The sequence below is a fragment of the Colletotrichum godetiae genome, assembly GCF_030913485.1.
Source record: "Colletotrichum godetiae strain CBS 193.32 chromosome Unknown BDP55scaffold_21, whole genome shotgun sequence".
NCBI classification, from domain to species: domain Eukaryota; kingdom Fungi; phylum Ascomycota; class Sordariomycetes; order Glomerellales; family Glomerellaceae; genus Colletotrichum; species Colletotrichum godetiae.
The window spans coordinates 233,688-259,148 of NW_026851269.1; the positions used below are offsets into that span (position 1 = coordinate 233,688).

General features: G+C 53.9%; 11 protein-coding genes across 11 annotated transcripts; 6 read left to right on the forward strand and 5 right to left on the reverse strand.

The window, feature by feature from the left end:
* Positions 1–76: 76 nt before the first annotated feature.
* BDP55DRAFT_704223 (fungal-specific transcription factor domain-containing protein) lies at positions 77–2,238 on the reverse strand (the record flags this gene model as incomplete). Its single annotated transcript, XM_060577995.1, has 7 exons — positions 77–380; positions 422–507; positions 573–759; positions 835–1,073; positions 1,160–1,879; positions 1,913–2,020; positions 2,215–2,238. 7 exons carry the CDS (start codon positions 2,236–2,238, stop codon positions 77–79), a joined length of 1,668 nt encoding a protein of 555 aa, XP_060429434.1.
* A 452-nt stretch (positions 2,239–2,690) lies between these two features.
* BDP55DRAFT_693966 (pyridoxal phosphate-dependent transferase) lies at positions 2,691–3,845 on the reverse strand (the record flags this gene model as incomplete). The annotated part of the gene is made up of 4 exons (XM_060577286.1): positions 2,691–3,257; positions 3,315–3,460; positions 3,500–3,623; positions 3,657–3,845. 4 exons carry the CDS (start codon positions 3,843–3,845, stop codon positions 2,691–2,693), a joined length of 1,026 nt encoding a protein of 341 aa, XP_060429435.1.
* Positions 3,846–4,080: 235 nt separating this feature from the next.
* BDP55DRAFT_154325 (uncharacterized protein) lies at positions 4,081–5,033 on the forward strand. Its single transcript, XM_060565627.1, has one exon. The coding sequence runs from the start codon at positions 4,217–4,219 to the stop codon at positions 4,901–4,903; it is 687 nt and encodes a 228-aa protein (XP_060429436.1). The 5' UTR covers positions 4,081–4,216; the 3' UTR covers positions 4,904–5,033.
* A 562-nt stretch (positions 5,034–5,595) lies between these two features.
* Positions 5,596–6,435, forward strand: BDP55DRAFT_155111 (uncharacterized protein). Its single transcript, XM_060565628.1, has one exon. It carries the CDS (start codon positions 5,924–5,926, stop codon positions 6,356–6,358), a length of 435 nt encoding a protein of 144 aa, XP_060429437.1. The 5' UTR covers positions 5,596–5,923; the 3' UTR covers positions 6,359–6,435.
* Positions 6,436–8,154: 1,719 nt separating this feature from the next.
* BDP55DRAFT_632119 (uncharacterized protein) lies at positions 8,155–9,175 on the forward strand (the record flags this gene model as incomplete). The annotated part of the gene is made up of 4 exons (XM_060572385.1): positions 8,155–8,191; positions 8,501–8,574; positions 8,647–8,787; positions 8,819–9,175. 4 exons carry the CDS (start codon positions 8,155–8,157, stop codon positions 9,173–9,175), a joined length of 609 nt encoding a protein of 202 aa, XP_060429438.1.
* Positions 9,176–11,390: 2,215 nt separating this feature from the next.
* On the forward strand, positions 11,391–11,880 carry BDP55DRAFT_632120 (CVNH domain-containing protein; the record flags this gene model as incomplete). The annotated part of the gene is made up of 2 exons (XM_060572386.1): positions 11,391–11,550; positions 11,696–11,880. 2 exons carry the CDS (start codon positions 11,391–11,393, stop codon positions 11,878–11,880), a joined length of 345 nt encoding a protein of 114 aa, XP_060429439.1.
* A 581-nt stretch (positions 11,881–12,461) lies between these two features.
* On the reverse strand, positions 12,462–14,195 carry BDP55DRAFT_632121 (uncharacterized protein; the record flags this gene model as incomplete). The annotated part of the gene is made up of 1 exon (XM_060572387.1): positions 12,462–14,195. One exon carries the CDS (start codon positions 14,193–14,195, stop codon positions 12,462–12,464), a length of 1,734 nt encoding a protein of 577 aa, XP_060429440.1.
* Positions 14,196–14,892: 697 nt separating this feature from the next.
* BDP55DRAFT_582582 (ribosomal subunit 39S-domain-containing protein) lies at positions 14,893–16,430 on the reverse strand. The gene is made up of 2 exons (XM_060570839.1): positions 15,433–16,430; positions 14,893–15,366 (listed from the first exon to the last, which is right to left on the reverse strand). The coding sequence occupies exons 1-2, from the start codon at positions 16,333–16,335 to the stop codon at positions 15,040–15,042; spliced, it is 1,230 nt and encodes a 409-aa protein (XP_060429441.1). The 5' UTR covers positions 16,336–16,430; the 3' UTR covers positions 14,893–15,039.
* A 250-nt stretch (positions 16,431–16,680) lies between these two features.
* On the forward strand, positions 16,681–17,256 carry BDP55DRAFT_728744 (uncharacterized protein; the record flags this gene model as incomplete). The annotated part of the gene is made up of 2 exons (XM_060579479.1): positions 16,681–16,744; positions 16,817–17,256. 2 exons carry the CDS (start codon positions 16,681–16,683, stop codon positions 17,254–17,256), a joined length of 504 nt encoding a protein of 167 aa, XP_060429442.1.
* Positions 17,257–17,725: 469 nt separating this feature from the next.
* Positions 17,726–18,908, reverse strand: BDP55DRAFT_552688 (3-deoxy-7-phosphoheptulonate synthase; the record flags this gene model as incomplete). Its single annotated transcript, XM_060569224.1, has 2 exons — positions 17,726–18,042; positions 18,128–18,908. Coding segments are annotated over 2 exons (1,098 nt in total), but the record flags the coding sequence as incomplete, so codon positions are not given.
* A 5,507-nt stretch (positions 18,909–24,415) lies between these two features.
* Positions 24,416–25,343, forward strand: BDP55DRAFT_744308 (uncharacterized protein; the record flags this gene model as incomplete). Its single annotated transcript, XM_060580510.1, has 1 exon — positions 24,416–25,343. A coding segment is annotated over one exon (651 nt), but the record flags the coding sequence as incomplete, so codon positions are not given.
* Positions 25,344–25,461: the final 118 nt, after the last annotated feature.

A 25,461-nucleotide genomic window follows, 5' to 3' on the forward strand; every position in this document is an offset into this window, starting at 1 on the left:
TGCTATGAAAGCTGGATAAACAGATCTGGAGGCCAGGATGGGGAAAAGGGCCCGATTTGTGTACTCTCGCGGGTATTTAGCAGTCCAATACTTTGGCCATGACTTCTCTTGACAGGCTCCAAGCCGATGATAGTTCTCCCAGCATCTGGATCAGATACTGGCTTTCTTCTGTGATGCTAAATGTCTTGGCCGAGTGACTCCCCTGAACAGCACCGTATACAAACACGAGCGTTGCGTGTTGAAGCCCGTAGTGACTTCGGTAGGTGTGCACCAGGGAAGTGATGTGTTGCGCAGATGTGACGCAATACGACTGTGGCTTCTCGTCCGCGTCGCATCCCCGGGATGCAATGGCCTGGTCATAGTTCAAGGCGATGCGAACACTGTGGATTAGAAGGCTGATGCAATCATCTTAGAAGCGTACATGGTCACACATCGCGGAAGATCGACGTACTGCAATGCCAACACTCCCAGGATGGTCTTTGACGACGATCCGCCCCATTTGTGCCACTTTGCAAAGTCGGGCAACGATTTGCGCCACCGGTTGAGGTCCAGTTTAGATTATAGAAGCAGACTCCCCGTCTGAGGTCGTCTAGATTGGAGCGCGGGGATAATAACGTCGACATTATTCTCTCAATGATTCGCGAAAGGCGGATCTGTTCGTGGAGGTAGGGGATCATGAAGCTTGCTTTTGCTGATTCTCTATATTCTTCGTCGAAGCCTATGGGGCGCCAGAGGTTCATTTGGGGGGGTTCTCTGAGGCTGATATTAACGGGGTAGATGTTTTCGACGAGGGCAGAACGCAGAGACGATGGCGAAGGAGAGATAGTTACTAACGGCAGCGTCTCCATGGGCTGGACTTCGGCGTCGTCGTAGACTAGGTGCACGGGCTGGCCGATGATCAGACTGAAGAGCTTGTCGGATATGTAACAATCCCAGTAGATCCTCCTCCGAATTTCGACGTCTTCGGGCGTTGCAATGGAGGAGTCGTGGCGGACCCAACCTTTGAGATCCCGTTGGAGGGCAAGGTCTTGAGCCATGTGAAAGGCGATTCCTAGGAGGGACGTCCGGTCAGCCTCATATCACGATGGAAAGATTACGGGAGATGGTTGCTGGATATCTGTGCTCACCAGAGTGCCCCCATCCTTTGGAAAAGTTTCACCCCCCCCCCAATCTCGTAGAGCGCAAGACACAGAAACGCTTTCACTGTAGCGACGCTTGGTTTCGTGAGGCCTGTCACCATGATGATGCTCTTGGCCGTAAGAAAGAAGCGCTCGCTCGTAGCCTTTCTTTGGAGGTTTACCAGCGCCCCGAGAGCGCATATCGAGAGTAGGAGCGCGGGGGACCAGTACTTTCTGGGTTTCCTGCTAAGTTCATCATCATCACCACCGTCCTTGCTGAAATGGTCACGGAGGAAGGCCTCTCGGTATATGAACATGAAATGCAGATATTTCCAGCGGAAGAACTGGATTAGGGATTGTAGTACGGTGGGGGAAGATGGGCCGTCGATGCCAGAATGTCGCATTACGGATTCGAAGTTTGATTCGATGCCGCCGCCTCGGAGGAGAGCGGTAGTAGTGGCAGCGGAAGAGTCCGGGGGGTCTTTGAAGGAGGAATAAGGGAGGTCGGCGCGGAATATGGAGGTTACGCCGTGGTAGATGAGGGAGCCTTCGAGCCCTAGCTCGAGGTTTGCGCTTGAGCGGGCGTGGATGCCGAGGTGGGATATGTAGTCGCCTGATATAGATGCCGATGACGAGACTCGATCTGCTTCATCCATCCGTGTCTCTTCTTGGGTCTCTTCTTGGGCATGCTTAAAACTACTAGGAGTAGAATGATCTTTCCCCTCCATTGCCGCCGCCGTGGAGTTGAGCATTTCTTCCCGCTATACTGGCGTTGCGGCACGGAGGGACGGGACGAAGGTCTCAAGCCATGAGATTCGCGACTCTAAGCTCGCGACGTACTCGTAGGATACTGGAACGCGCTTGCGATTTTTCGACCGGTATTCGCAAGGCGTACACGTAATCTACAGGTTTGGCATGGTTCGGTGCGGGAGCATTTGAACTGGCGAGATGTCTCAGCGAAGAATTGTGAAGTTTGTGGAGTTGGCGTCACTGACTTTTCGGTATTGGCATCTCTTGCATCTATGCGTTTCTTAGAGGCTTGTACTAGTTGTAGATAAACTACGGCTTACGATATCCTTTTGGTGGGTTTTAGAACCGTTGTGCGGTCTTCTGGAGACATGGATTCGTTAAAGTCGACGTTTGCTCATGAAGGATGAGGTTGATGAAGATAGGAGTTTGAGGTGACGATGGGAGGTTACTAATGTAGGATGCTCCTCACTGTTTTTTTATGGGACTTGCGCTGGAACATTTCCTCCTGGACTGGTCCATCCTGGTGCCGCTATTGCCTCTCCGGTCCTTGGTCAACACACTGAGGATGGCGACATTCAACAGGAACGAAGGCATCAAAGATTACTATCGAAGGCTGTATACGAATTTCCTTCACTAAAAACCAGCGTCGATCGGGAGTCAAGACTGTCGGTTTGTCTCTTGCATCAACCCCTTTGACCGCGCATTGCTAATACACAGGGATGCCGCTTTCAAGTCCCATTCTAATCACCGCCATCAACCTATATCTTCCAGATTGCTATAGAAGCCAAAAGAGACTCTGATGCCGGACCGAAACTTTGTCGCTTAAATACCCGCCGCTTCCAAACGATCTATCCACCTCCTGTCCTGCAAATGAAGAACATGGAGATGCGGTGCGTGGTGTCTCCTCTCGCTCGGCCCAACAACACTAACACCCAAGTCAGCACAAGATTGTCGCAGCGTATCTCCAAGACTATACAAGCGATCCTCGAGAGTTTTGGGCTCCATCACGTCGAGATCAAACTGAAGAAATGTCCCAGCGGCCACGGCTGAGATGAGGCTCATGTTGGCGTGCTCGTATTGTTTCGCGGTAGGGTGAAATATGACAGGGCCTTCCGGAACCGTAAAGTCCTCCGAATCGCCGACACTGCTGACGCCGCCATACCCTATAATAGATGGAATCGGATCGATCTTCTTGATGACATTCGTGTCAACGTACAGCGCTGCGAAGCCGGTCGGCGAGTTGAGGCCCTTGTGGAGGCTGAACGCCGCCGCCGAGACACCCAACGCTTTCACATCGACGGCAGTAAAACCGACTTGTTGCGTGAGGTCCGCGAGAACGTGAATTCCCTTATGCCTAAACGCCGCGCAGACACCCGCTACATTGTTGCGCTATCCCGTGTGGGATATAATGGAGCTCAGTCTAATTGCCCTGGTCCTCTCATCAACAAACGGCACAAAAGTGGCCGCATCCGCAGCGACTGGGTTCTCCGTGTCTGTAGGGACGAGTCTGACTTCCAGCCCAGTCGAGCGGAGCGTCAGCCAAGGGAACGCCTGATTCGGATGTTCGCAGTTGAGAGTCACGACGTTATCGCCTGGTTGGAACCGTCAACCATCGCCTTCGTGCGAGACACCACCAAAGGCCTGGGAAGCTTCATCCGAGGCCTCAAGTTCCGTGTTGATGTATCTGCCCAGGAGCACCCTCACTGCTTCGATGTCTTCTTTCCAGTGGGCCTTTGGAGAGGGATGATTTAAAGCCTAGGAGCAGAAGCGGGAGAGGGCTTCGTTCACGATGAGATTTGAAGGGGGCATGAAGGCTGCGTTGAGATGTACTGTCTTGCCACTTAAGACTAGTGGTACTAGGTGGCGGAAGAGTTCGCAGTCTGGCGCAGTTGGCTGATGTGTTGGAGCAGGTTTGGTGATGCTTTTGGAGGTGAGATTGTCGACATCAAACAGATCTTGGATACTTGAAGGCGCCATGGTTGAATGCAGTTGCCCAAGACCAAGACGATGGCGGTATTGATACCAGTGATGGATAGGAGAGGAGAGAGATGCTGAGAAGACGATGATGGATTCATCCAGAGTGTGAGTTCTCGGTAGCAGCCGAGTCCTATCTTATATGAAATGCATCCAAAGTTCACAGAGTCCAGTCATTATACACAACCAAGTTTTGTCCAGCGGACCAACAGAACCTTCACGATTTCGGGACCACAGGAAGCCCACTCCGGACCATTGCCGCCGATTATCCACAATGGAGTTACAACTCCGTCCAGTGAGGGCGCCCGTTGGTGGCCCACTACTTCCATTTCCGGCGTGAGTCCGGCGCTGGCCCGGAGCGGACTTGGAACTCCATGGTAGAGATGGTGAAATCCTCCGGGGCACTACGGAGACACCTGCGATGTCGGCAAAGATTACTGTCGTGGGCAGTATGCCTTATCTCAGAGGGTGTTTTGTGGAAGACTCCTCGGGTGGAAAGAAGACAGACCTTTTCTGTTTACCATACTCTCTGCGGGACTGATCTAGGTACGTCGCTTCGGGTTACGGATTCCAGCTCTGAGAAACGACTGGCCCTTCTTCCCAGTCTGCAAGCGAGAAGGTCAGAGCGAAGAACAATGTTCTTACCGCCCAAGTGGACTCTTCTTTCTGCTGAGCGGTTACGATGTGTTATTCATTCCGCAATTCATCGACACGATGCGAGTTGTGAGAAAGGCAGGCGTGGAGCGAGGGGTAAAGGGCCATCGCAGCTGGAAGGAGGCATATCATACCCTCTTCCTTGCTTCACACCACCTCATATACCCACTACTTCCTCGGCCGACCCCACCCAACTCTTGCGACGTTTACTTCCTCGTACGATCTTGGCTGCCCGAGTCTTTTCCGTCTGCTCAATGATGAGACAACTTTTCCATTGGAGCAACTCGATCTTCGGCGCACGGGATTCAATGCTGCAACTCTCAGCAAAGCCCTACAGCGATTCACGAAGCTCACGTATCTCTTCGTTGACGTCGATCCGAATTCGAACGGCCTTGGCTTGTCAATAAAGCCCGAGTTAGGCGCCACGATCACGGAATGCTGTCCTCGCATCGAACATCTGTCCCTGAAGGCTTGTGAGCGGGGTTAAATCAAGTTCTTTGGAGAAGACCCTACCCGAGAGATTGGCTGTTTGGTAAACAGCGTTCGGAACTTGTCTAGCCTGAGAATTTTCCGTATCAGCCTTGCCCTATGCCCTTCGCTCCTTGAGGTACTGGATGAACGTGCTACGTTGGTCAAATACTTGCTGCCTTGTCAAGCGGAGACTCTCATGTTGGATACTACGGAAACATACGAGAATGTGATGGGCGTACCTTACCTTGAAGGTGTGAGATCTCTTATTCTGTCTCTCTGCCAAGCACATATTGAGGACCACCTTCGCTTCAAAACCGTGGTTGTCACTGTCCGCGCTGGAGGCAACATCAACTGGTATGAGGTTGTCAGAAAGGTCAAGGGGCTTGGAGCTGGGACGAATTCCCGACTGATGGTCGTTGTCGGTCCTCCGATGGTTCCCATTTTCTGGAAGAACAGCTGCAATGCATAGATCGATATGCCCGCTCTGTTATCGGTAGTCGGCCGGCAAGCGCGTACAGTTGTTGATTCTGGATGACGAGTTGGGAGTCTTCAGGTTAGCACACTAAACATGGGTCTAGTCTTATTTGGCATTCAGCAAGCAAAGTCCACGACAATAAAATTCGCAATCACCAAGGCGAGGGCCGCGAGGTCGGGGGACCAAACTTGTTTCAGAAGCATCTAGATAGCCCAAAAGTCACACTCGAATTCAGATGAGCTCTCACATGCACCTCTGTCATCTTGTGAGTACTGTCACTCCCTGAGAAGAGTTGCTTCTCGTGGGTCATTGCGGCTGTTCTACTTGGTGTCTGACCTCCCCAAAATATTCACGCGATGACAGAATTTGCTAAGCATAACAAAGTAAGAGGGCATTTCTGAGTCTCTGGGAGGCTCTACAACATCTTAATGGCATCGAATCTTGATGGTTAGAAGTGGGGTAGACCCCCGCCTTAACTCCGATGAAGCAGCCACGTGACTTGATACTCCGAAGAGTTCCGAGCTTCCGATGCACGTGCGTCGATGTCATCCGTTCCGACATCAGCCGATCGTTGCCTGAAATGGTCACCAACGTCTTTCTGCTGTGTCTCTGGTACAGTTTCTCACACGGCGCCGACTTGATTTGTTCGCGAATGACAGAACTGTTCCTCGTTATGGACGAGCAACCAGGTCTTGAAGGATTGTTGAGCAAGTATTTTCAATGCGCAGTTTCCAGGTTGACTCAGCAAGAGGCAGTCATCTATCCCACCGAGAATCCTCGGTTCGAGGGTGCGAATTCCCTTCCATTGACAGCGGGTTACGGCACGGTGCAGATGCGGACGGAAGCGTGTACACTACGAATACACTATGCTCTAGAACTTGGAAAAGTTCCATGCCATCAGCCCTTTCGAGCCTGACCAGAGCGGTCTGGAAAGTTCGCCTCCTACCGACATCATCCGCCATCGGACGCATGGCATGGTAAATTCGAGACCAAGGAGAACGGCGCCGTTCAAGCCTCGAAATCGCTAGCATCTTGACTAAGGAAACACTCCGACGCGGTTGACCGCACTAGTCAACAGGAAAAAAGTGGTTGGGACGGGAACAGCAGCACCCATTCTGTGTACACACGCAGGAGGGTCAATGCACCCTGGGTGTTAGAGCCGTGGGGTTCGCCGTCTGAGTGGTGGGGTTTGTCTCCTCTCCGCTGGTCGCTAACTTGCTGAAGAAGCGGTGGTGAAGAACGACCGAGCGATGAAGAAGAACCAAAGACGAGAGGTCGTCCGATAGGTGGCTCCGTCATGCCGTCCAGGCAGGCAATGATCGCTCACAGAATTACCCGATCATGCGCACATCTCGGACTCGAAATAGATAACGGCACAAATGCCTCGAAGGCCTTGCCGTGACCAGCATGCCAATCCGAGTCTCAGCTACATCGGTACATCGCAGAGCGAGTGGTGAAGATTCACGCACAAAGACCGCAACTCGAGACAGCCACACACACTCACACACCGTAAGCGCAGAGTGACAAGACAGACGTCACAGCCACGGATACCCCCTCACGCGGTGGTCAGAAGAATTGGCCGCTCTTGTACCATTGTGCCTGAGAAAAGCGGCCAACTCTTCTGACCACCGCGTGCCCCTCACCTCACCTCGCCCTTCCATCACAGTGTACGGATAGTACCCCTCCATCACCGTTGGCGCTGCGCTTGGGGCAGCTTGCACCAGTTTACGGGCAGGCAGAGGATGGGATACCCCTCCTCGCCACGAGTGCGTCCGACGTCAGCCGCCAGGCCAAAGATTCAGGGTCCTGCCTGAATGAGGACCGTTTGCTATCGTCGTCATACCGTTATCTCTGGCAGTCTCTACGGAGTACAGCACGCCGGCTCTTGCGCTGCTTGTCTGTCTCACAGAATCACGGCCTCTTAGAGCAGCTTCTGGAAGATGCGACTAGATGCCACGGGATGCCTGCCTGCTTCGGCAACATTTCAGAGATACGAATCTCATCTCATGCCAGGGTCAGCTGTAAACGATGCATTGAGGAACAAATGGCCGAATCCTAGCGCCTCCCGCACAAAAGACGCAACCCACCTGAACCTTATCCGGCAACGATGCGATAAGAAAATGGAAGGTTGACAATTGGGAAACATCGCAGTGGTCTCTTTGACCCCATCGTGCCCGTCAGCCAGGATTGGTTTGGGGCGGCCGAGGCGATTCGCGCGGCGCAAAAAGGGCAAAAAGACCTCCCCCAAACCAATACCTAACCCCCATAGGCCATTCCATGGACATCCATGCTGGGCCAAGTTCCAGCCCCGAAAGAAAAGGGGGACGACTGGCTACCGTCAACGCACAAAGACCGCAAACCCCACCGAGGCACCCCTCGCCAACAGGTCGCCAGTCCCGAGCCACGACGCTGGCTTGACTTGGACTACGTTTCCGCACAAACGGCGCACCCGCCCAATGACGGGCTCCCGATCCGGTCCCATCTGGCCACCCTCATCTGACATCTGACCCCTCCTCCTGCTACTCACAGTGTCCCCTCCTCTGGGTGACTATCCGAGCTGCTAGGAGGAGGCTCTGGATATATAAGTGCGCGGCTACTTACCTTTCTTCGCCTGCTTCTGATCTGATCTCCACAACGTCAACATCCAAGTCCATCACGTCAACTACAACAACTCTTTTTTTCAACCCCCCAAACCAACCAACAACCATCAAAATGAAGGGTGACTGCGGCTGCTCTGGCGCTTCTACCTGTATGTACCTACCTGCCCCTGCACTTGCAACAGCGTAACGGTGCTGTCGGCGGTCTGTCATTGGTGACCAAGACGCTAACCTGTCTCAGGTAACTGCGGCTCTGGCTGCTCTTGCTCCTCCTGCAAATAAACGTCTCTTCCTTTGACGACGACCTATGATGCGTGGCTGCTTTACTGCGGTTTCGCTTTCTCTCGATACGACGACGATATGAGTTTTTGACTTCGGGATATGGGTTACGACTTGGTTGATCGTAGTTTGCATCGGCGGATAGTGTCTATTCTGATAGATGGACCTATTGGCATGTTTAGTCACTCATTTGAGCAATACACCTTTTGAGACGCCGGAAATTTTGTTCCACTACTGTGATGATGCTGGATGTGTTGTATGTTGCTCTGATTTATCTCGCAATTGCTTGTCGCCTTGCAGGATCGTTGATGGGCTATGCTGTCCTCAGAGTGGCCATATTCTACAACACAGCAGGCCGGTCGCCAACAGCATGCGGTCCCCATCTCTTTATACACCTCGCCCGACCCCTCAAGGTGCCAATAGCGTCAACCTAGATCGTCTCATCAAGGTCCCGGCCAAGGCTGTCAAGGTGCGTGTCGCCAAATCTCTCGATTCATCAGCTCTCTATCGACGGATTTCCACTCCTCTCAACCATGCTTCGTACCCCTCCATCCTCTGACCGCTCCTATGATGAATCCGAACCCCGCCCCGCCCCGCCTTGGCTCCCCTCGACTGGGACCCCTCCGAAAGACCCCTGGGAGCAGTTTAGCAGTGTACCTGTATATGTGCCTTTGGTGGCTGTGGTACCTGTGCAACCACAGAGAAGATCGCCAACTCAATTCAAAACACACCTCACATCACCAACGACAACCAGTCAATGGGTGGGTGCCATAGAAACACGACTTTACCACATCTGCGACAACATCGTTACGCAAGACCGCCAGCGTATTCCGGGGAACATCACGCCAGTGGCGTAGCAGCTCGTTCCAGCCCTCCAAGAGAACCTGGACTAGAAACCTGCACGCCTGGACTAGAGACAGGAACCAGAGAAAGAGGGAGGGGTCTGAGTTCTGGCCCGGCCCCATGAGGCGATGCCACGAACGGAACGCATCGGTCCTTGCCGCAGGCCACGGCCTTCGGTCTCCCCGCCAAAACCTCTCTTTTAGTCTTTCGTTCGAGACCCTGATAGGTCGGACCTCACCTTACTGGTGACCAAAAGAATCCAATTGGCAGAAAAAAGAGTGGTTCCAGAGAACTCCATGCCACATGAATGGACGACATCGCCAAAACCCGCGACGCGATGCCTCCACTCCCCTCTCTTCTCGAGACCAAGAGAAGCGAGAAAAAGGGAACCGAGAAGAAGCCAGGTAGCTGTCTGTGTCTCTCTGTTTTTTTTACAGTGGTCAAAACAAGAGAGACAGGCCTCCAAAAACAACCTCTCGGAACTATCCCAGCGTCATGTATTCAGGTCTGAATCACCACGAGAACCCTCCTTCTGGGCTTCTGCAGCTCCAAAAGAGGAGACCTTAGTGAGGTCTCAGATGACGAGCTCTATTTCTCCTTCTCCACTCGCTTCTGTAGCCTGCTGCCTTGCTGTCTTTGGGAACAGGGGAGAAGCTCTGTAGCGCCGCAGCGCGTGAGTCGTGGCGTGTCGAACCCGACTTTATGCTTGATTCTTGCCCCTTGTTTACTTGCACTTCACTTCACTCAAGTGCTCTCACACGGCACCTGCTTATGGTTCTTAAGTACGCGGGTACCTCGAGAGAGGCAACCCACGGAATCATGGCAGAGCCGCCAAGAATCCGCCCTTCTCTTCCAGCAGCCGAAGCAAGCGCGCGGCTGCCTCCCATTTCCTCTGCCCAGACTCTTCTACGCACACACACACACACACACACACACACGGGCCATGATGCCACGCCCCAAGCTTCAAACATCCTCCATTCATCGTGCCCTTACAGAATAAAACCACAAAGAACGCGAAAGAAAGTCCTCCTTCTCGCAAGCCTGTAGGTCAAGAGGAAAAACAGCAGGCCGCGTCATCCAACACACACCTCGCAGGCTCACATCTCACACGATCCGGCGCCCAGGAGCCCTCGCATGGCCTCTCAGTCGTCCATTTGCCCTCCGTATCCAAACGTGGTTCGGTTTGTCCCAGTCGCACCCTGCATGAAGGCGTGTCCCCTCATGTACGCCAAGCGGCCCCCATCGCGAGCCCTCGGCACCCTCGTGCCGGCGGGGCTCGAATGCTCGAATGGAAGGAAAGAGCATCAATAGACTCGAGGCATGGCGTGGGGAGTGCATTAGAGGGTATTGAAAAGGGTAGCTAGCTGTCTTTGGCAAGGTAGCTCCTATTACGCCGTGGAATAACTAGACAGGAAATGCCGTATAGCCATACGTTCACGACTGTCTATACACATTAGACACCACCAACCCGGCATCGCCGTGACGTGAAAGGATGAAAGCTACCCCTCCATCCCACTTAAGCTCCCACCCCGCCCCTCCATCGCCTAGCCTCACCCTCGCCTCGCCTTGCCACTGTCGACCAACGACAGCTCCTGGAAGCTCCCGAACCCCTGTCGGCGGAGGAGGCTCTTGGCCCCATGAGCTACGTAGCAAGAACACACCGTGACACCACCTCCATTGAACCAGAGGTGTGCTATCATCGCAGAAACAAACCGAATCAATGGGAAGTTACGATCCAGGCCCAATTGGTCGTGAACACAACCTAGGCAAGCTAGCTTCTCCCTATAGGGCCAGACGGACAGGGCCAAGCAAAAGCCCAGCAGTAAGAGCTTCGTGAGTGAGAGCACGAAGCTTCCCCCGGGGTAGAAGCAAGGTGTGAACTGGGCTCCAGCCAAGGAGAACCTCTCCCATCACCAACGGAAACCCGCTCCCAGGATCCCAAGACCGCCATTTCCCACCTCCACGTGTCTGCAACAGACAACAAAGTACCCAGTGAATACGATGGAGGCCTCTCCTTCACTCCCACTTGCCCCTCCTAAGCTTGCTGCCTCCAGCCAGGTGTGAATAAGGTTCTAGCCACAAGCTGCCCCGTCACTCCTCCTTCGTCATCTCATCCTACAAGCATCTATATAAAGCTTTCCCATCCCCCACTCACCTGCAGCTCTTCTTCTTCACTTGAACAAACTCAACTCTTCTCAAACAACCTTCACAAACACAACATCAACCAAAATGTCCAACTTCCACCACTCCGCTCAGGACACCCGCGTCGACGACGGCCACATCCTTCGCGCCCGTCTCCAGAACGGCAACGGCGACTTCGTCGACGCCGAGTGCAACCTCAACGACTGCATCGGTAACGACAACGGTCGCTTTGACTGGGGTGGCCGGGGTAAGTCTAAATCCTCGCCTCCTCTCCCATCACCCTTTCGCTACATCCCTCACTCTCCCTTTTTGGGGAGCATGGGGCCCTCAACCAAAATTCCTCCTTCTTTCCATGGCATGAAGCCAGATTCACTAACAGTAACGAAAAACAGGCTTCGCCGATTCCGCTGAGGACATCCGCTTCGAGTTCGAGGGCGATCAGCCCATCCTCCGCGCCCGCCTCTTCAACGTTGAGGGCCAGGCCATTGACGCCGACGTCAACCTGTGCGAGCGCCTGTCCAACAACGACGGCCACTTCCACTTTGAATGTTTGTCTCACCAGCATCATCCTCTCTGATGAGTATAGCTGACAAAAGTACTTTACAGAAACGAATCAAAATAAACTTGATATGACGGGATCGAGGAAGAGGGAATGATTGAAATGGCATGAAGCGTTTTGCTTGCGCGTGAAAGAATGGGATGGAAAATCCTAATCTATACCGGCCTAGACTTCGGTCACGCATGACTTAGGTAGCTGACAATTGAGCTACTTGCCCTTTTGAGGGCTGAATAAACACCCCTTGCGCGTTGCTGATGTGAGGTACGATTGCTACTTGAATGAGATTTCACATCGGATGTTGCCAAATGCTAAGTCAAACCTTCACTCAGCCCTTCCGAAAGGATTTCTGATAGGCCAATCACTCATACTAATCGTTTCATTTTGCATTTTCCTCGTAAGATGCGTTGACGGGCATGAATAATCCTCAAAAATAAACCCATCCGATGCGAACGCCGAATCAAACCAGTCCCTACAAGGCATCCTCCCTGATCCACGGTCAAGCATCGACCTTACTCCAAACACGGGTGTCAAAAATTCCATATCCCATCGATCCGCTGTCAACATCCGAACAGTCAATCAGCCGGTGACGTTCATGTGATTCAAGCACTACCACCACCATCGCCCCGCTGTCGCTTCACGGCCTGTTGAGTCTGATCACCTTCTTCCGCATCCTTCTCATCAGCGTTGCGCTTGGTGTCCCGGACTGACTCCGCTTGCCGCGGGTTTTCGGAGCCCTTGATGATTTGCTCCATGGCCTTCATCTTAGCCATGACAGACCCTTTGACAATCTTGGTGGTCTCGCTCTCGACGTCTCGAAGAACAGTGAATCTCACGGAGCGACACTCTGGGCTGTCCAGCCATCCTCGTATCTTTGCCTCCATGATCTTCGGAACGCCGCGGTAGACTCCGCGGATCGCCTCCAAGAGACTCTGGTTGATGGTTGCCTCAAGCTTCTTCGCTATCTCAGCTGTGAGGTTTTGAGCCTGGGTCGAGCTTTCTTGGGTAGAAATCACCGCGGTCTGGCTATCGGTCTTGTGTTCTGCCGGCGGGATTGCTGCAAGTTTCTGCTCTTGAACCTGTGTCTTGACTGCCGAGCTGCTCTGCTGCCGGACACTGCTGGAGGAGGCTTGTGTCGGTGGGGTCGACGGTGTCGACATTTCGGATCCTTGAGTTCCACTCGGTCTTCTTGCCAACGTGCGATGCTGGAGTGGAATGCCTCTCGGCGTACCACTCGATTCTCGTCGAGCTTGCTGCTCCGTAGTCGGTTGAGGATTGACAGGAGGTTGAGCAGGTGGCTTGGTGAAGGGGTTATGAAAACTGGACAGCCCTCTGGACGGTGTGCTCGTTGCTGATCTCGACGGAGGCCTCGCAGTGGCAGTGGCAATGGCTCTTTCTTGTTGAACGCCGCCACCGGCTTGTCCTTGCTGAACAATAACCCCGTCAATGACCAGAGTTGAACGTGGGTCATTGAGAATCGAAGGTTCCGCTTGGTCAAAGAGATCCGCAATTGGACCCCTGGACCCCCTGGACGAGGACATTCTTCTAGAAACTGTCGACTCTTTCGTCAATGAAGATGGCTTGTTCGATTGTAAGCGAAAGCGAACATTCCCGTCCACCGCGGTAGTCTTTTTCGATGCCTTTGGCTCATTTCTGGGGCATCCAGAGGAGGCGGGGCTCGCATGCTGATGCCAGCCGCCTCCGTTTCCCGCCGAGCCACCCTGGTATCGACCAACAGCGCTGTTGGGAGCAGTACGAGCAGCAGCAGCAGCCTCCCTCTTCTCCTTGAGGGCCTGCTGCTCAAGTAAGAGCTCCGAAACAGCCGCGTAATTGAGTTTGTCCAGATCAAACCGCCTAGAAGTGATCGCAGCCCGGTCTTCAATCGTGTGCTCGTCCGCACTGTTCATCTGCCGAGGTCCTCTCGGAGGCTCAATTTTCCTCTGCTCCGTCGAGAGCGACGGGTCGCAGCATTTGTACGCGTCAAAGCCCACGTTTCTCGCCATCTCGACGAGAGTCTCGTGCATGCGGCCATTGTTGAAGATCCGGGCCAGCTCGCAGTCGACTGCGTTGAGCGCGTGAATGTAGATCATCTCAGTGGGGTGAGGTCCGGGGTTCCGGAGTATAGAGGTTATATGCTTCCAGCATTCTTGGTTCCTGACGTCAGGGAGATCTGTTATATCGAAGTCCCAGTAGACTTTATGGAGGAGCATATCTATCCTTGCAGCCTTGTCTGGGTAGTTTATGAATGCGGGCAGTTTCTGGGACTTTGCCCAGTCCACCCACTTCTCCACCCTAATGGCCCGGCGATACCTTCCAAAGTCTGGAGGTGGATACATTCTATAGACAAGTTTTAGTCGTTAGCGGAAGGGGAGAGGATATTCGGGATGGTTTACCTGGAGGGATCTTTCTCATGCAGTGATGAGAGTCGGGTGTGGGGTGGAAAGGACGAATGAGAGTTGTACTTTGGCGCAATGTGATCCAAGGGAATTTACCTCAGGGAAGGTATGATCAGTGATTATGAGATGAGTCCTTGGCGAGAGCTCGAGCGCCTGGACGGCGGCAAGTGATGAGAAGAAGGAAGACCAAGTGGGTTGAAGAGGAAGGAATCTCAGAGGGTCAAGGGGCAACGAGTGAAAAGGTTGATGTTGTGGGAAGACCGAGGGTTTAAAACGCGTAGAGGAAGGTGAAATTATATTTGTGAGAGGGAGAAGGTGAATTGGATAGGTAAACATTGTAGAGAAGCCCTTGCCACGAAACGAACCTCTTCCGGTCGAGGACCGTCCGTTTGTTGGTCGTATGCACTCGCTCTGCACGTAACCGCGTCGATACAAGGCAGAGTGGTGATCTTTTTTGTGAACAAACGGGTCCAAAGGGGAAGATAGGCACCAGAAACTGCCAACACTTACTGCTCACCCTCTATGAGAGTGGTGTCGAGGAGTGACAGAATAGGGGCACGTAAATGATGTCCTGTCCGAGTGTGAATTCGACATCAACTCAACTTGGCTAGATAGCAGCACAGCTGACAGCATTCTCCAGATCAGAAGTGAAGCCATGACCCAAGTATTATCAGAGCAAGAATCAATGATATTCCATATGTTACAAAGAGTACAATATCTGTACAAGTCTCCTCTATACCAGACACATTTCCCTCTCCTTTTCTCACCTCCACACCGTCTTCCCTTACGCCTTGCCCTGGATCCAGTCCCTCTGCACCGGCTTGGCGAGGTGCTTGTGTCCCGTAATAGGCAGGCCTCTCTTCTTGAGCTCCTGCTTGATGACCTTCCACCGGCCGACCTCGATCTCCTTATCAATGGGCGTGACGCGGGTGTCGCGGACGCGGACGTTAGGCAGGTCGAGCAGCTCGCCCTGCTGGGCAATGGCCTCGGCGACCTTTGTCGGCTTGGGCGGCGTGACGATGGTGGCGATGAGGTCGCCGACCGTGTTGATCTGCGCGAGCTTGGCGTCGTGGACGCGGTGGCCCGTCAGTTGGAAGACGCGCTTGTGGACCTGTCGCATTACGTGTTAGAATGTGTGTTCAAGCATGGTCTGTTTGGAGGTTTGAGTGGCACTTACAGCGAACTTGAAACGTGCGTCCTCGAGAGAAATGCTCTTCCAGGCTTCACCCCACGCCTCAACCAGCGCCTTCGCCTCGGCAGCCTCGACAACCCCCTCCGAGACACCCGCCTCTTGAGCCTCCAACAGAGGCGCGACGACGCCCTCAATCGCAGCGGCATCACTCTCAAGGGAGACGCTACCATCCTCTCCAATCTTCAACCCCAGCGCCGTCGCCCTACTAAAGCCCTCCCCATCACCCCTGGCCCACGCATCCGTCAACCGGCCCTGCACCTCAGCAGACCCAGCAACAGCAAGCGCCTCAACAACAGCCTGCCTCACAAGCGCAGCACACACATCCGCATCCTCCACAACCTTGCCAGCGCTCGAGAAGCCAACATACTCACTCTCCTTGCCCCAACGGCCCTCCTGCTCCCACCACCCCTCGATCCCGCCAATCTCCTCGAGCCCGTCAATCGTCTTGGCAGGCACGTAGCCGTTCTCCGTAACCTCCTTCTCCGTCGGCGCCCACACGCGCTTATTCTTGATCTGGTGCGCGAGCCGGCTCTGCGGCTTCTGGCGGCGCTTCTGCTCGGCCCGCTGCGTCTCCTGGTTGTCGGCCTCGAAGGCGGCCAGCTCGGCCTCGGCTTCGGCTAGTTCCTGCGCGATGCGCTGCTGGCGGAGGGCTTGGGAGGAGTCGGCGGCGTAGGGGTCTTCCGGGCCGGGGGCGTCGCCGCCTTTCCAGAGGAATTTGCGGACGCGGCTAGGGGTTGCGGGTGTCGTTGAGAGAGTTCTTCGTGATGCTGCTGCTGCTGCTGCTGCTGTTGCTGAGATGGGGAGTGTGGCGGGCGCGGCGCAGGTGGTGCATTGGATCGGGGAGGATGCCAGCAGGCTCGGCTGCCTGAGACGCGGTACACGACGCATGGTGGGCGTTTGGGTGTGTGATGTGCTATGTTGATTGAGACAAAGGGGATCCTTTTTGCCTTTTGGTACGGGCAAAATGGCAGCACGATGTTGGTAGGGAGCTTCAAAGTCTCCAATTGAACTTTTTTGGATGCTGGGGTTGAGCTGGCGAATCAGAGACGATGGAGCTTCAGCCACAGCTGGACGGGGAGTGCAGCCACATCGAAGTGGGTCGTCGTCGCCATCCCGGCTGTGGCTCGTGCGTCCGTCACCTCTCTGAGCCAAAGACGGCGACAACTTCACCTGCTGCCCGCGCCGTCGCGAGAAACACCCAGACCCGGTCGGCAGTGGACACAGCTCGCCAGGATGAAACGCATATCAATACTCTTGCTGCTCCTATGCGGCCTCGTCGCCCTCGTCAGCGCAAACTGTAAGTCTTTGCAAACAATGACCCATCACCAAGTCCCTCCACGATGGACCATACTAACACCCCTCTAAGCAGCACCAACATTCTGCAAATGCACCTGCTTCAAAAACAGCACCATCGTCGCCCTAGGCCCCCAACACGCAGACGGAGAACCACCAGGCAATGCCCCAGCGTCCTCCCGCCGCGATACCTCCTCTCCCGCACTCGAATCTCCCCTCCAAAAGCGCGCCGCTTCCTCCTCCTGCTCGCAATGCACAAAGGCCTTTTGCCTCAGCCGCGGCATCGACTTCTGCCGCAACGCCAAAGACGAGGACGTCCAGACAATGTGCTTCCAGCGCGACAGCAACAAGGACCGCGTCATTGTGTGGGGGTTCCTGCTGGGCACGTCGGGATTGCTGGGCTGGGCTGTTTTCAAGAGGGCGAATGAGCTTAGGGAGGGGAAGAGGGCGGCTGATGCTGCTGCTGCTTCTGGGAGGGGGGATTATAGCCAGCTTTCGCCTGCGAGGCCGGGTTGATGTTTGCTTTGAATAGTGGGATCGGGGCTCCGAGAATGGCGTTTATGGGTGTGATTTGGCTCTGGGTTCTGGATGAGGTTCATGTATCCGCATCAAGATATGGGAAATCAGGCACTTTAAAGTTCATGTAAGACCGCAGGCTTTAAAGGAGAAATGTGAAGCTATTTTGCAAAGCTATCTATCTCTCCTAATTGTCCTAGGCGCCCTCGAGCGATCCAGGGACGCATGTATCATGAACCCATGCAAACCGTGACTATGAACCGCATAAAAAAATCACTTTTTTGATTTCCTCCCTGGAGCCTTGAAAAATGCAAATGCTATGCATATGGGTTGGTATGTTTCATTCATCCAATCAAAGCCCCCTGTCCCCCTTATTTCACTTTTTTGGCGTTTCCTCTTTTCCCCAAAAGATGAACACTTCACACTGCAGTCGTAGACAATTCATTCTACCAGACGTGGATGACTGCCTTTACTCCTCCTCAAGGTGAGTAACCTTGTGCGAGTCCTCGTTGCCGTTGGCAGAACCAGCATTGCGCTCGCGGCGGGCGCGGACGGCGGAGGCGAGGCCCTCGAGGACGTCGACGGTGGAGTCCCAATGGATGCAGGCGTCGGTGATGGAGACGCCCTTCTTGAGAGCGGCGGGGCCCTCGGCGGGCACCTTTTGGTTGCCCTCGTTGATGTTGGACTCGATCATGACGCCGATGATGGACTTTTCGCCCTCGCGGAGCTGGTCGCCGATGACGGCGGCGACCTTGGGCTGGTTGCGGTGATCCTTGTTGGAGTTGCCTGTGTGGTGTGTTAGAGGTCTGATTTCTCGCGTAAAAAGGGGGGGGGGGGGGGGGGGGGGGATGAAGTGAAGAGTAAAGCATACCGTGGGAGCAGTCAATCATGATGGCCTGCTTCTGGCCCTTCTTGGTGAGGGTGTCCTTTGCCTTTTGGACATTCTCCTTGTCAAAGTTGGGGCCGTGGGAGCCGCCGCGGAGGATGACGAAGCCGTGCTCGTTGCCCTTTGTGCGGGTGATGGCGGCGAGACCCTGCTTGGTGACACCCATGAAGTGGTGCTTGGCGGCCGCGGCGCCAATGGCGTCAATGGCGACGCCGAGGTTGCCGTCGGTGCCGTTCTTGAAGCCGACGGGGAAGGACAGGCCGGAGGCGAGCTCGCGGTGGAGCTGGGACTCTGTGGTGCGGGCGCCGATGGCACCCACAGAAATGAAGTCGGCGAGGAACTGGGGGGAGATTGTGTCGAGCATTTCGCTGGCGATGGGCATGCCGGCCGTCGTGAGGTCGCTGAAGAGCTGGCGGGAGATGCGCAGGCCCTTGTTGATCTTGAAGGTGGAGTCGATGTCCGGGTCGTTGATGAGGCCCTTCCAGCCGACGGTGGTGCGCGGCTTCTCGAGGTAGGCGCGCATGATGATGCAGAGGTCGGAGGAGAGCTTCGCGGCGAGGGATTTAAGGCGGGCGCAGTACTCGAGGGCTGTGGAGGGGTCGTGGAGGGAGCATGGGCCGATGATGACGAGGAGACGGTCGTCCTTGCCCATGATGATATCGACGGCCTCGTTGCGGCCGCGGACGACGGTTTGGAGGGCGGCGTCGGTCATGGGAATCTCGGAGGAGAGGAGCGCCGGGGGGATCAGGGGATCCTGTCCCAGGACTGAAGGGTTATTAGTCGGCGGTTAAGCATTGTGGTGATGAATGTGGGTTTGCGGTGATGGTAGTGGTGTAGGTGAGTTGGGTGAGGTGAGTGAGGTATGACAAGATTGTGTTGGGTGAGAATGGTGATGATCCAGGCGGTAGAATGAGATTGAATGCCAAATTATTCAACGACGAGTAGATGATTGTCACGATGTGAATGAAGATGGCAGCTTGAGATGAACAGCTTGTGTGGGGCAGAGCGGTAGGGGGTCCATGGGTGAGTGACATTTCCCAAGGTGGGTGGGCTCATTCACTCATCCACCTCATGTTGAAGGGACAGAGACGAAGGGGGGAAAAAAAAAGTGACTCACTCCTCACATCGTCAGCCGCGAGGGGCTCATGCTCAAGGTCGAGACCGGGCATTTTGGCAATGTGTTGATGGGTTTGGGGTATCTTGAAAACTGCGAAAATCGAGCAATCTCAGTCAGTGACATTGTTTTCTCTCATCTTTGAAGCGCTGGTAGGGTGATTGGCCCCCCTCCATCATCACCGCTTGCTGGTTGTGTGTGTGGTGGATGCTGCCCATCGTGAGATTGACGCAAAAAACCGCCCGCCAACCCCAAAACGGTTCCCCGGTGAGCAAGAGGTCATCTCCCGCGCAGCAGAAAAAGCCCCAATCAAGGGTAGGGAAATAAGCTTACACTGATATTAACAATGAAAGAGAGCGGACGAACAGCCGGTCGCCTATTGGATCTGACTGGGTATCGTGTGGTGAATGGTTTTGCTGCTTGAGCCGTCGTTGACCGAGCTTGTGGGAGTGGGAGGATGAATGTTCGTCCACAGGGGAAGGGGAGCGTCCGGTAGTGGCCTTTTTTTTTCGGGGTGTTTGGTCGATGACTGTGGTGGGCGGTGACTCAGAAAGTGGGTTTCTGTTCTTGGTCCAAGGTAGAAAATTCAAAAAATTCACCAAGCCAAATAAAACGCAGTGTTCCTGTCCCCTTTGTGTGACGAAGGGCCAGGTCAGGTCAGGTTTGGTCAGTGTTTGTGTGGTTTGTGACTGGCGGCGGTGGACGCGGAGCCCTCTACTTTTCTCGGAGGCAGTCCCGCCGGGGCGAAGTCCAGAGGTATTTTCTTCTCCTTTGCAGTGGACAGGAGATACCTGATTCGGACGACATGATGGTCAAATTTGCATTCAAATGCGCTGTTGGCGCTTCCCATCCCACGTGTGCCTAGTCTCATTCTGTCTGGACGATTCTTCAGTCCAATATGGCGGGGTATCTATCTATCCCTACCGGACGACTCTTCCCTATGCGAGTTACTTTCTGCTATTCTCGCCGTTCCAAAAGTAAGGTCGTCGGCACAAATTTGGGTCCGTCGACGTCACAAATCCATCCATTCGTCTCGTTCTCGACTGACCAGAATTTTCCACGGAATTATGGGCAGAGTGAATGACGGCGATACGCGACGGTGACGCAGTGAAGGAGACTGAGGAAGCGCCGATGGCGGGGCAGAAAGGAGAAAAAAACTTGGAGGGGCACCCGGGCAGATGCATGCACCACCTTACGAGCACCAGCACCAGCTTACAGCGGAAATATTCTTCCTGCCATCTTTCCTTTCTCCTTCACCGCCCACAACTCTTCCTCCTGCTTCCAATGGTTACATCGAGAACCATTCAAACCCCCTAGATAGTCAGACCGGGTCTCATAATATCAGACGGACAAGATGAGAAAGGTGTTACATGTGCTTCCTGACATTGGAGGCCTTGAACAGAGATGAGACGCCGATAGCGTTAAACGCCCCTCTTTCTTTCGTTCGTCAAAAAAAATCAACAAAAAAAAAAGGGAAAAGAAAGGAAAAAAAAAATCTTGTGAGAAATTGACGATATCTCATTGGCCAATTCCCTCCCCGGACTCACCGAGGCCTCACCTCGGTTTGTGGGGTACCGATGCCGGCACTTGATCAAGGTGAGCGCTCCAGGTGTATCCGCCTGTGCCGTTGGCCCGTTGCATCTCCAGCCCCCCGCACCGTATCGAAAGAGGCCGGGGAATCCACTTTCAACCTCCCGGGTAGGACAACTAAAGGACAAGGCTGAACTGGACCATGACTTGACACGTTCTTCTCCGCTGTCGTATTCAACTTGCAACGAGAATTCGATGTATCAGCTCCGTGATCAGGGAAGTTGATGGCCGCAAATAGAGGTGAAACCTGTGATGGCCCGGGCTGTCTGACGAGACCTGGAGAGATCGACGTTGGCTCTGGCCAGTTTCGTGGATCAAGTCTTGGCTCTCATCGAAATAGATACTCTCCAGGATCGGTATCCATAGATATTGGTTTCGATCAGAATGGAGGAACCAGTCTTGGTCTTGGTTTTCGATAATAGGCAAAGAGTGGAGAAGAACAAGAACGAGGCTGAGTGGTCCACCTAGTGAAGCCATCTCTTGGCAGTTCGGTTCAATGTCAGGCAGCCGCAACTCAGACTCTGATGTCTACTGCCGAACATCTGTCAAGACCTATCAAATAGTCAAGCTTGTCACTTGTCACTCAAACTAGGTTGCCAGTCACTATGCGAAGAGCCGTAGAACACCAACCATCCTTAGGCAGCGGACGTAGATGCCAATAGACCGGCATCTGATCTCGTTCCTCCTAGTCAACCGTGACTCAGCTACCAAAGCAAATAAGAGACCAAAGCCCTCGTTAGAACAGATGCACGGCTGTGCGTTCGGCTGGCCCGTCCGACCAGTCTCAACCATTGCCTTTTAGAGTGAACGACTCGTGGGGCTTGGGTCCGTCTGCGCGGTTGTTGGTGCACGTCCGGGGCCCGGACACGGAAGGATTCTCTGTTATAATCTGCCGTATTTTAGCAGACATGTCTAAATCGTATATACATGTATAGATCAAGTAGATGACACTCTGACGGCGGTTGCGTGCCGTAGTACTGACGCTTCAATACAGAGCGGCTGAGACATACCAGTCTGACATGAACGACAATGTGTTTTATGGGGTGTACTCGCACGTGATCGATGTAGTAACCATGAACATCGACGACGACGACGACGACGACGACGACGACGACACACGCTCTGTCTTGGCCATTGCTTTATTCTGCCTTTTGACGCAAAATGGTGGTAGTACCAGCAGTTGGAACCTGCTGCCTCCGTGCTACTCATCAAAGAGGCCGACTCTTGGCAATCGAGGTTTGCGGCATGGCTCAGGCCGAAAGATGGAGAGCTGTGCGCTTTCCCAAGGCCAGGTTTGACTGGTACTCGCACGAAGGCACCAGACACTGCTCAATTTGGGTCCGATTCGCGTCTACAGATCTTTCGAGGTGCGCGAGGTGGCCGGGAAGCAAAGATACGTCCGGCCTTTCGCACAGGAAACCCGATTGATGACCTGACTGTGTGTCCTGATACCGCGGAACCAAACTTGTCTTCTGGCCATGGTTGAAACCGATAGACATTCCTTAGCTGGTGATCATCGCCATCGAGCAGACTGAAGGTCTAGTGTTTGGGAAAACTGTCTGCAGACGATGACTTCAACGACGACGAAAGATCACCGCTTAGGCTCAGGCTCGCCCTCTTCGCAACGTAATCTTCTCTGGGGACTCGCCTCCCATCCGCGATCACCAGTCCCAAAAGGACATTCGTAAACGAGTAGTAATCAGTCAACGATACTCCAATATCCCCGTGACCCCCCCCCCCCCCCCCCCCCTCCCCGCCATCGTGGTAGAAAACCTTGGTGTGTAACCTACCGCCCACTCAACCGCTTTCATCCCACCCACCCCGGCCTCTCATGAAGCAATCCTGAAACGCAGCCCTCACCACCACCACCACCACGTTCCCTAGAGTGCCCTGTTCAGTTTACCTCTTTCAACGATCAACAACAACAAAGGGGGGGGAAAAAAAGCCAGGCATGGCACCCTCCTCTAGACAGACATGTGAACATGCCACAGGGTGCCAGAAGGCAAGCAGGCGGGACGAACTAGCGAATCGCCATGCAGCGGCAAGAAAGGCACGTCGCCTCGAACGAACGTACGTGACCCTGGCAACTATGTTTTGGGCACAGATCCTCCGTCTTCTCCAGCGGCCGTTTTGCTCCTGGCCTCTACTTGATGAGGTTCTACGAGGTGATGGAACGGATTGGCCCTTGATTCAGTCAGCAGTCAATCAGTCAGTCACGGCCCAGACAGATTGATTTTCATCAGGGATCTGGAGATGGTCTTTGGCCGCCCGTTTTGACGCGAGGAGCGAGAGCAACTTTATGATGTTGGGTCTGTGAGGTGAGATGAGCAAGTTGTCATGTTGGTTTGTGGTAGAGGGGCACGCGACACATGGAATACTACAGTTTGGTGGCAATCTAACAGCAAAGAAGGAAGAAACTCGAGTCTCGTGAGTTGGTTACACATGAAGTTGAACATGCCCCCGGTTACTTGGGTTGGTAGATATCGGGCTGGTCGGAATAGAAGCACCTTGGCCACTGCTTTTTTTGTTCTTCTTTTTTTTCCGTTTCTAAAGGCACCTTGCCCTATATCACACTTTCGCATCTTGCAAGTGGACTTTTGCATGTCTCTTCTTATTCTCCGACCCCGTTATTAGTCTTGTCCTTGTCTTGCGGTCGTGGTCAATCCTCTTCAATTTGCTTGGACAATTTGGGACCAAGTCATTGCCTTGTCACGGTCTTTTCCTCATTTCCAGGGAGAACAGTCCAACACTCGAACCCCATCCGCATTGAGCTTCAATATTCGTATCCCAGCGCGTAATACCTACCCACGACGATCAGCCCTCCCTTCCTACGATCCCTACGATCTCTGGATCCGCAAACTGACGCCATCGCATTCCTCAAGAATTCAACCGCCCTCCGTTGAACAAGATCATTTGTTGTCTTTCTTAACCCTTTCTTATCTTTCTTTTCCCAAGTTCACGGCGGGTTGAATTCCAACAGAGTGGAACTAGCGCCGTCTTAGCGCCCCTCCCCATCCTCCCTGTCTCCACCTCCGAGTCTCCGACCTCCCGCCTTCCAAGTTCCATCCATTGCGCTTTCCGAAAAAACTTTAGGGGTGCAAAGTGGAGGTGGAGGTGGTACGTCCCCTTAACCGTTGGGCCGGGAAGAACCTTGACGGTCTGGGCCCTTTCGGCTCCTGCTTGCTTTGGCCCTTTTGTTCTCTTTTCTTTTCCGCAGGGCTTTCCTCTGCTCTGAGGTGCCTTCCTTGAGCCCTGAGGTGCCAGGTAGGGACTTACCTTACCGCACGGGTACTCAGGTTGCCAAAGTCGAGAAAAAGAAGACGGGAAAGAGAGAGAATTGAGAAAGTCCCACTGTAAAGGAAAGAAAGAGCTCGCTGTAGCCGCAAGGTGAGGCGATTTGTGAAGGAAGGAGCCTCTGGTGCCTCTTGCTTTTCCCCCTTTTGTGGCGTCTTTGCGCTATTCCGCTTTTTGGCAGGCTGCCGTCACCGGTCTCTGGCGTTCCTGCTGCCTCGTGTCGCCCGTTGGTCAATTTCTCCAGCTTTTTTTTATTTTTTATTTTTTTTTAACCTCGAGATTTCCTTGGTGGCTTGCTACTACCTCAAGGTGTTCAAGCTGCTTCCTGGTGTGGAAGGTACGGACAGTATACCACTGTCTCTGCTTCCTTGGCGGATTATTTTACCTGCGACTGCCCCCCTTCCCGACAACTCGGTTTGGCTTTTTTCTGGTCTCTCCAAGGTACAAATCTACCTTACCTTGGACTGTCATCGAAAATACAACGCCATCTTCGGCCACCGTATTCTATTCAGTACAGACACATCGAACAAGAAAAGAAGAACAAAAGGAAAGCTGGTGTCAGACAACAACTGCAGCATCTCCAATCACAACCAACCCACCGGATCTTCTCACCTCATCCTGTCCTTCCCCAGGTGAACTACTGTAGGCAGCCTACCGACCACAGCTTCCGCAGACCGCAGACCGCAGGTGCTGTGCAGATCGAAGCCTTGCCTCATCGGGTGCGACTTACACCACGCACCTGCCACCACCACCCACCACGCGCTGCGCAACGTCAACCTCCACCGAGTCCCCAACTTCTTCTTCTCCTTCTGCTTCTTCTCCCCCTCTTCCCGCTATCATTCTACGGATACACTATCGCAGCATCGTCTTGCTTTACCTCGACTCAGCCTCCTTTTGCGCGCAATATTCAACGCAGCACGCAGTAGCGACCAGATAGAATTCAATAACCCGCCAGGCCAAATACGAGGCCCCTCCCTTTACGGATACTGCCCTGCCTGTCACTTTTGCACCCGCAGCTGCGCCTACGCCCGCGCCTGCCACCGACCTTGAACCAACCAACCTCCCCGCCCATCCCGGCACCTTCAGTCCGGGGCAACTTGGCACCAGCACCAAGCACCCAGCACCCAGCACGAGCGCAAGCACCACCGCCAGCCTGTGCACGAGCAGAGGAAAGGCAGCCACGGCACACTCGGTGCCATCCATCGTCATTCTGGCCTGTCCTGTCCTGTTCATCTTCTCTTCTTCAACATACCGACGACATAATCAAATTTACATACCAAAATCAGAGTCTCGACGCTTGTTATTGCTAGTTGCGCCTCGG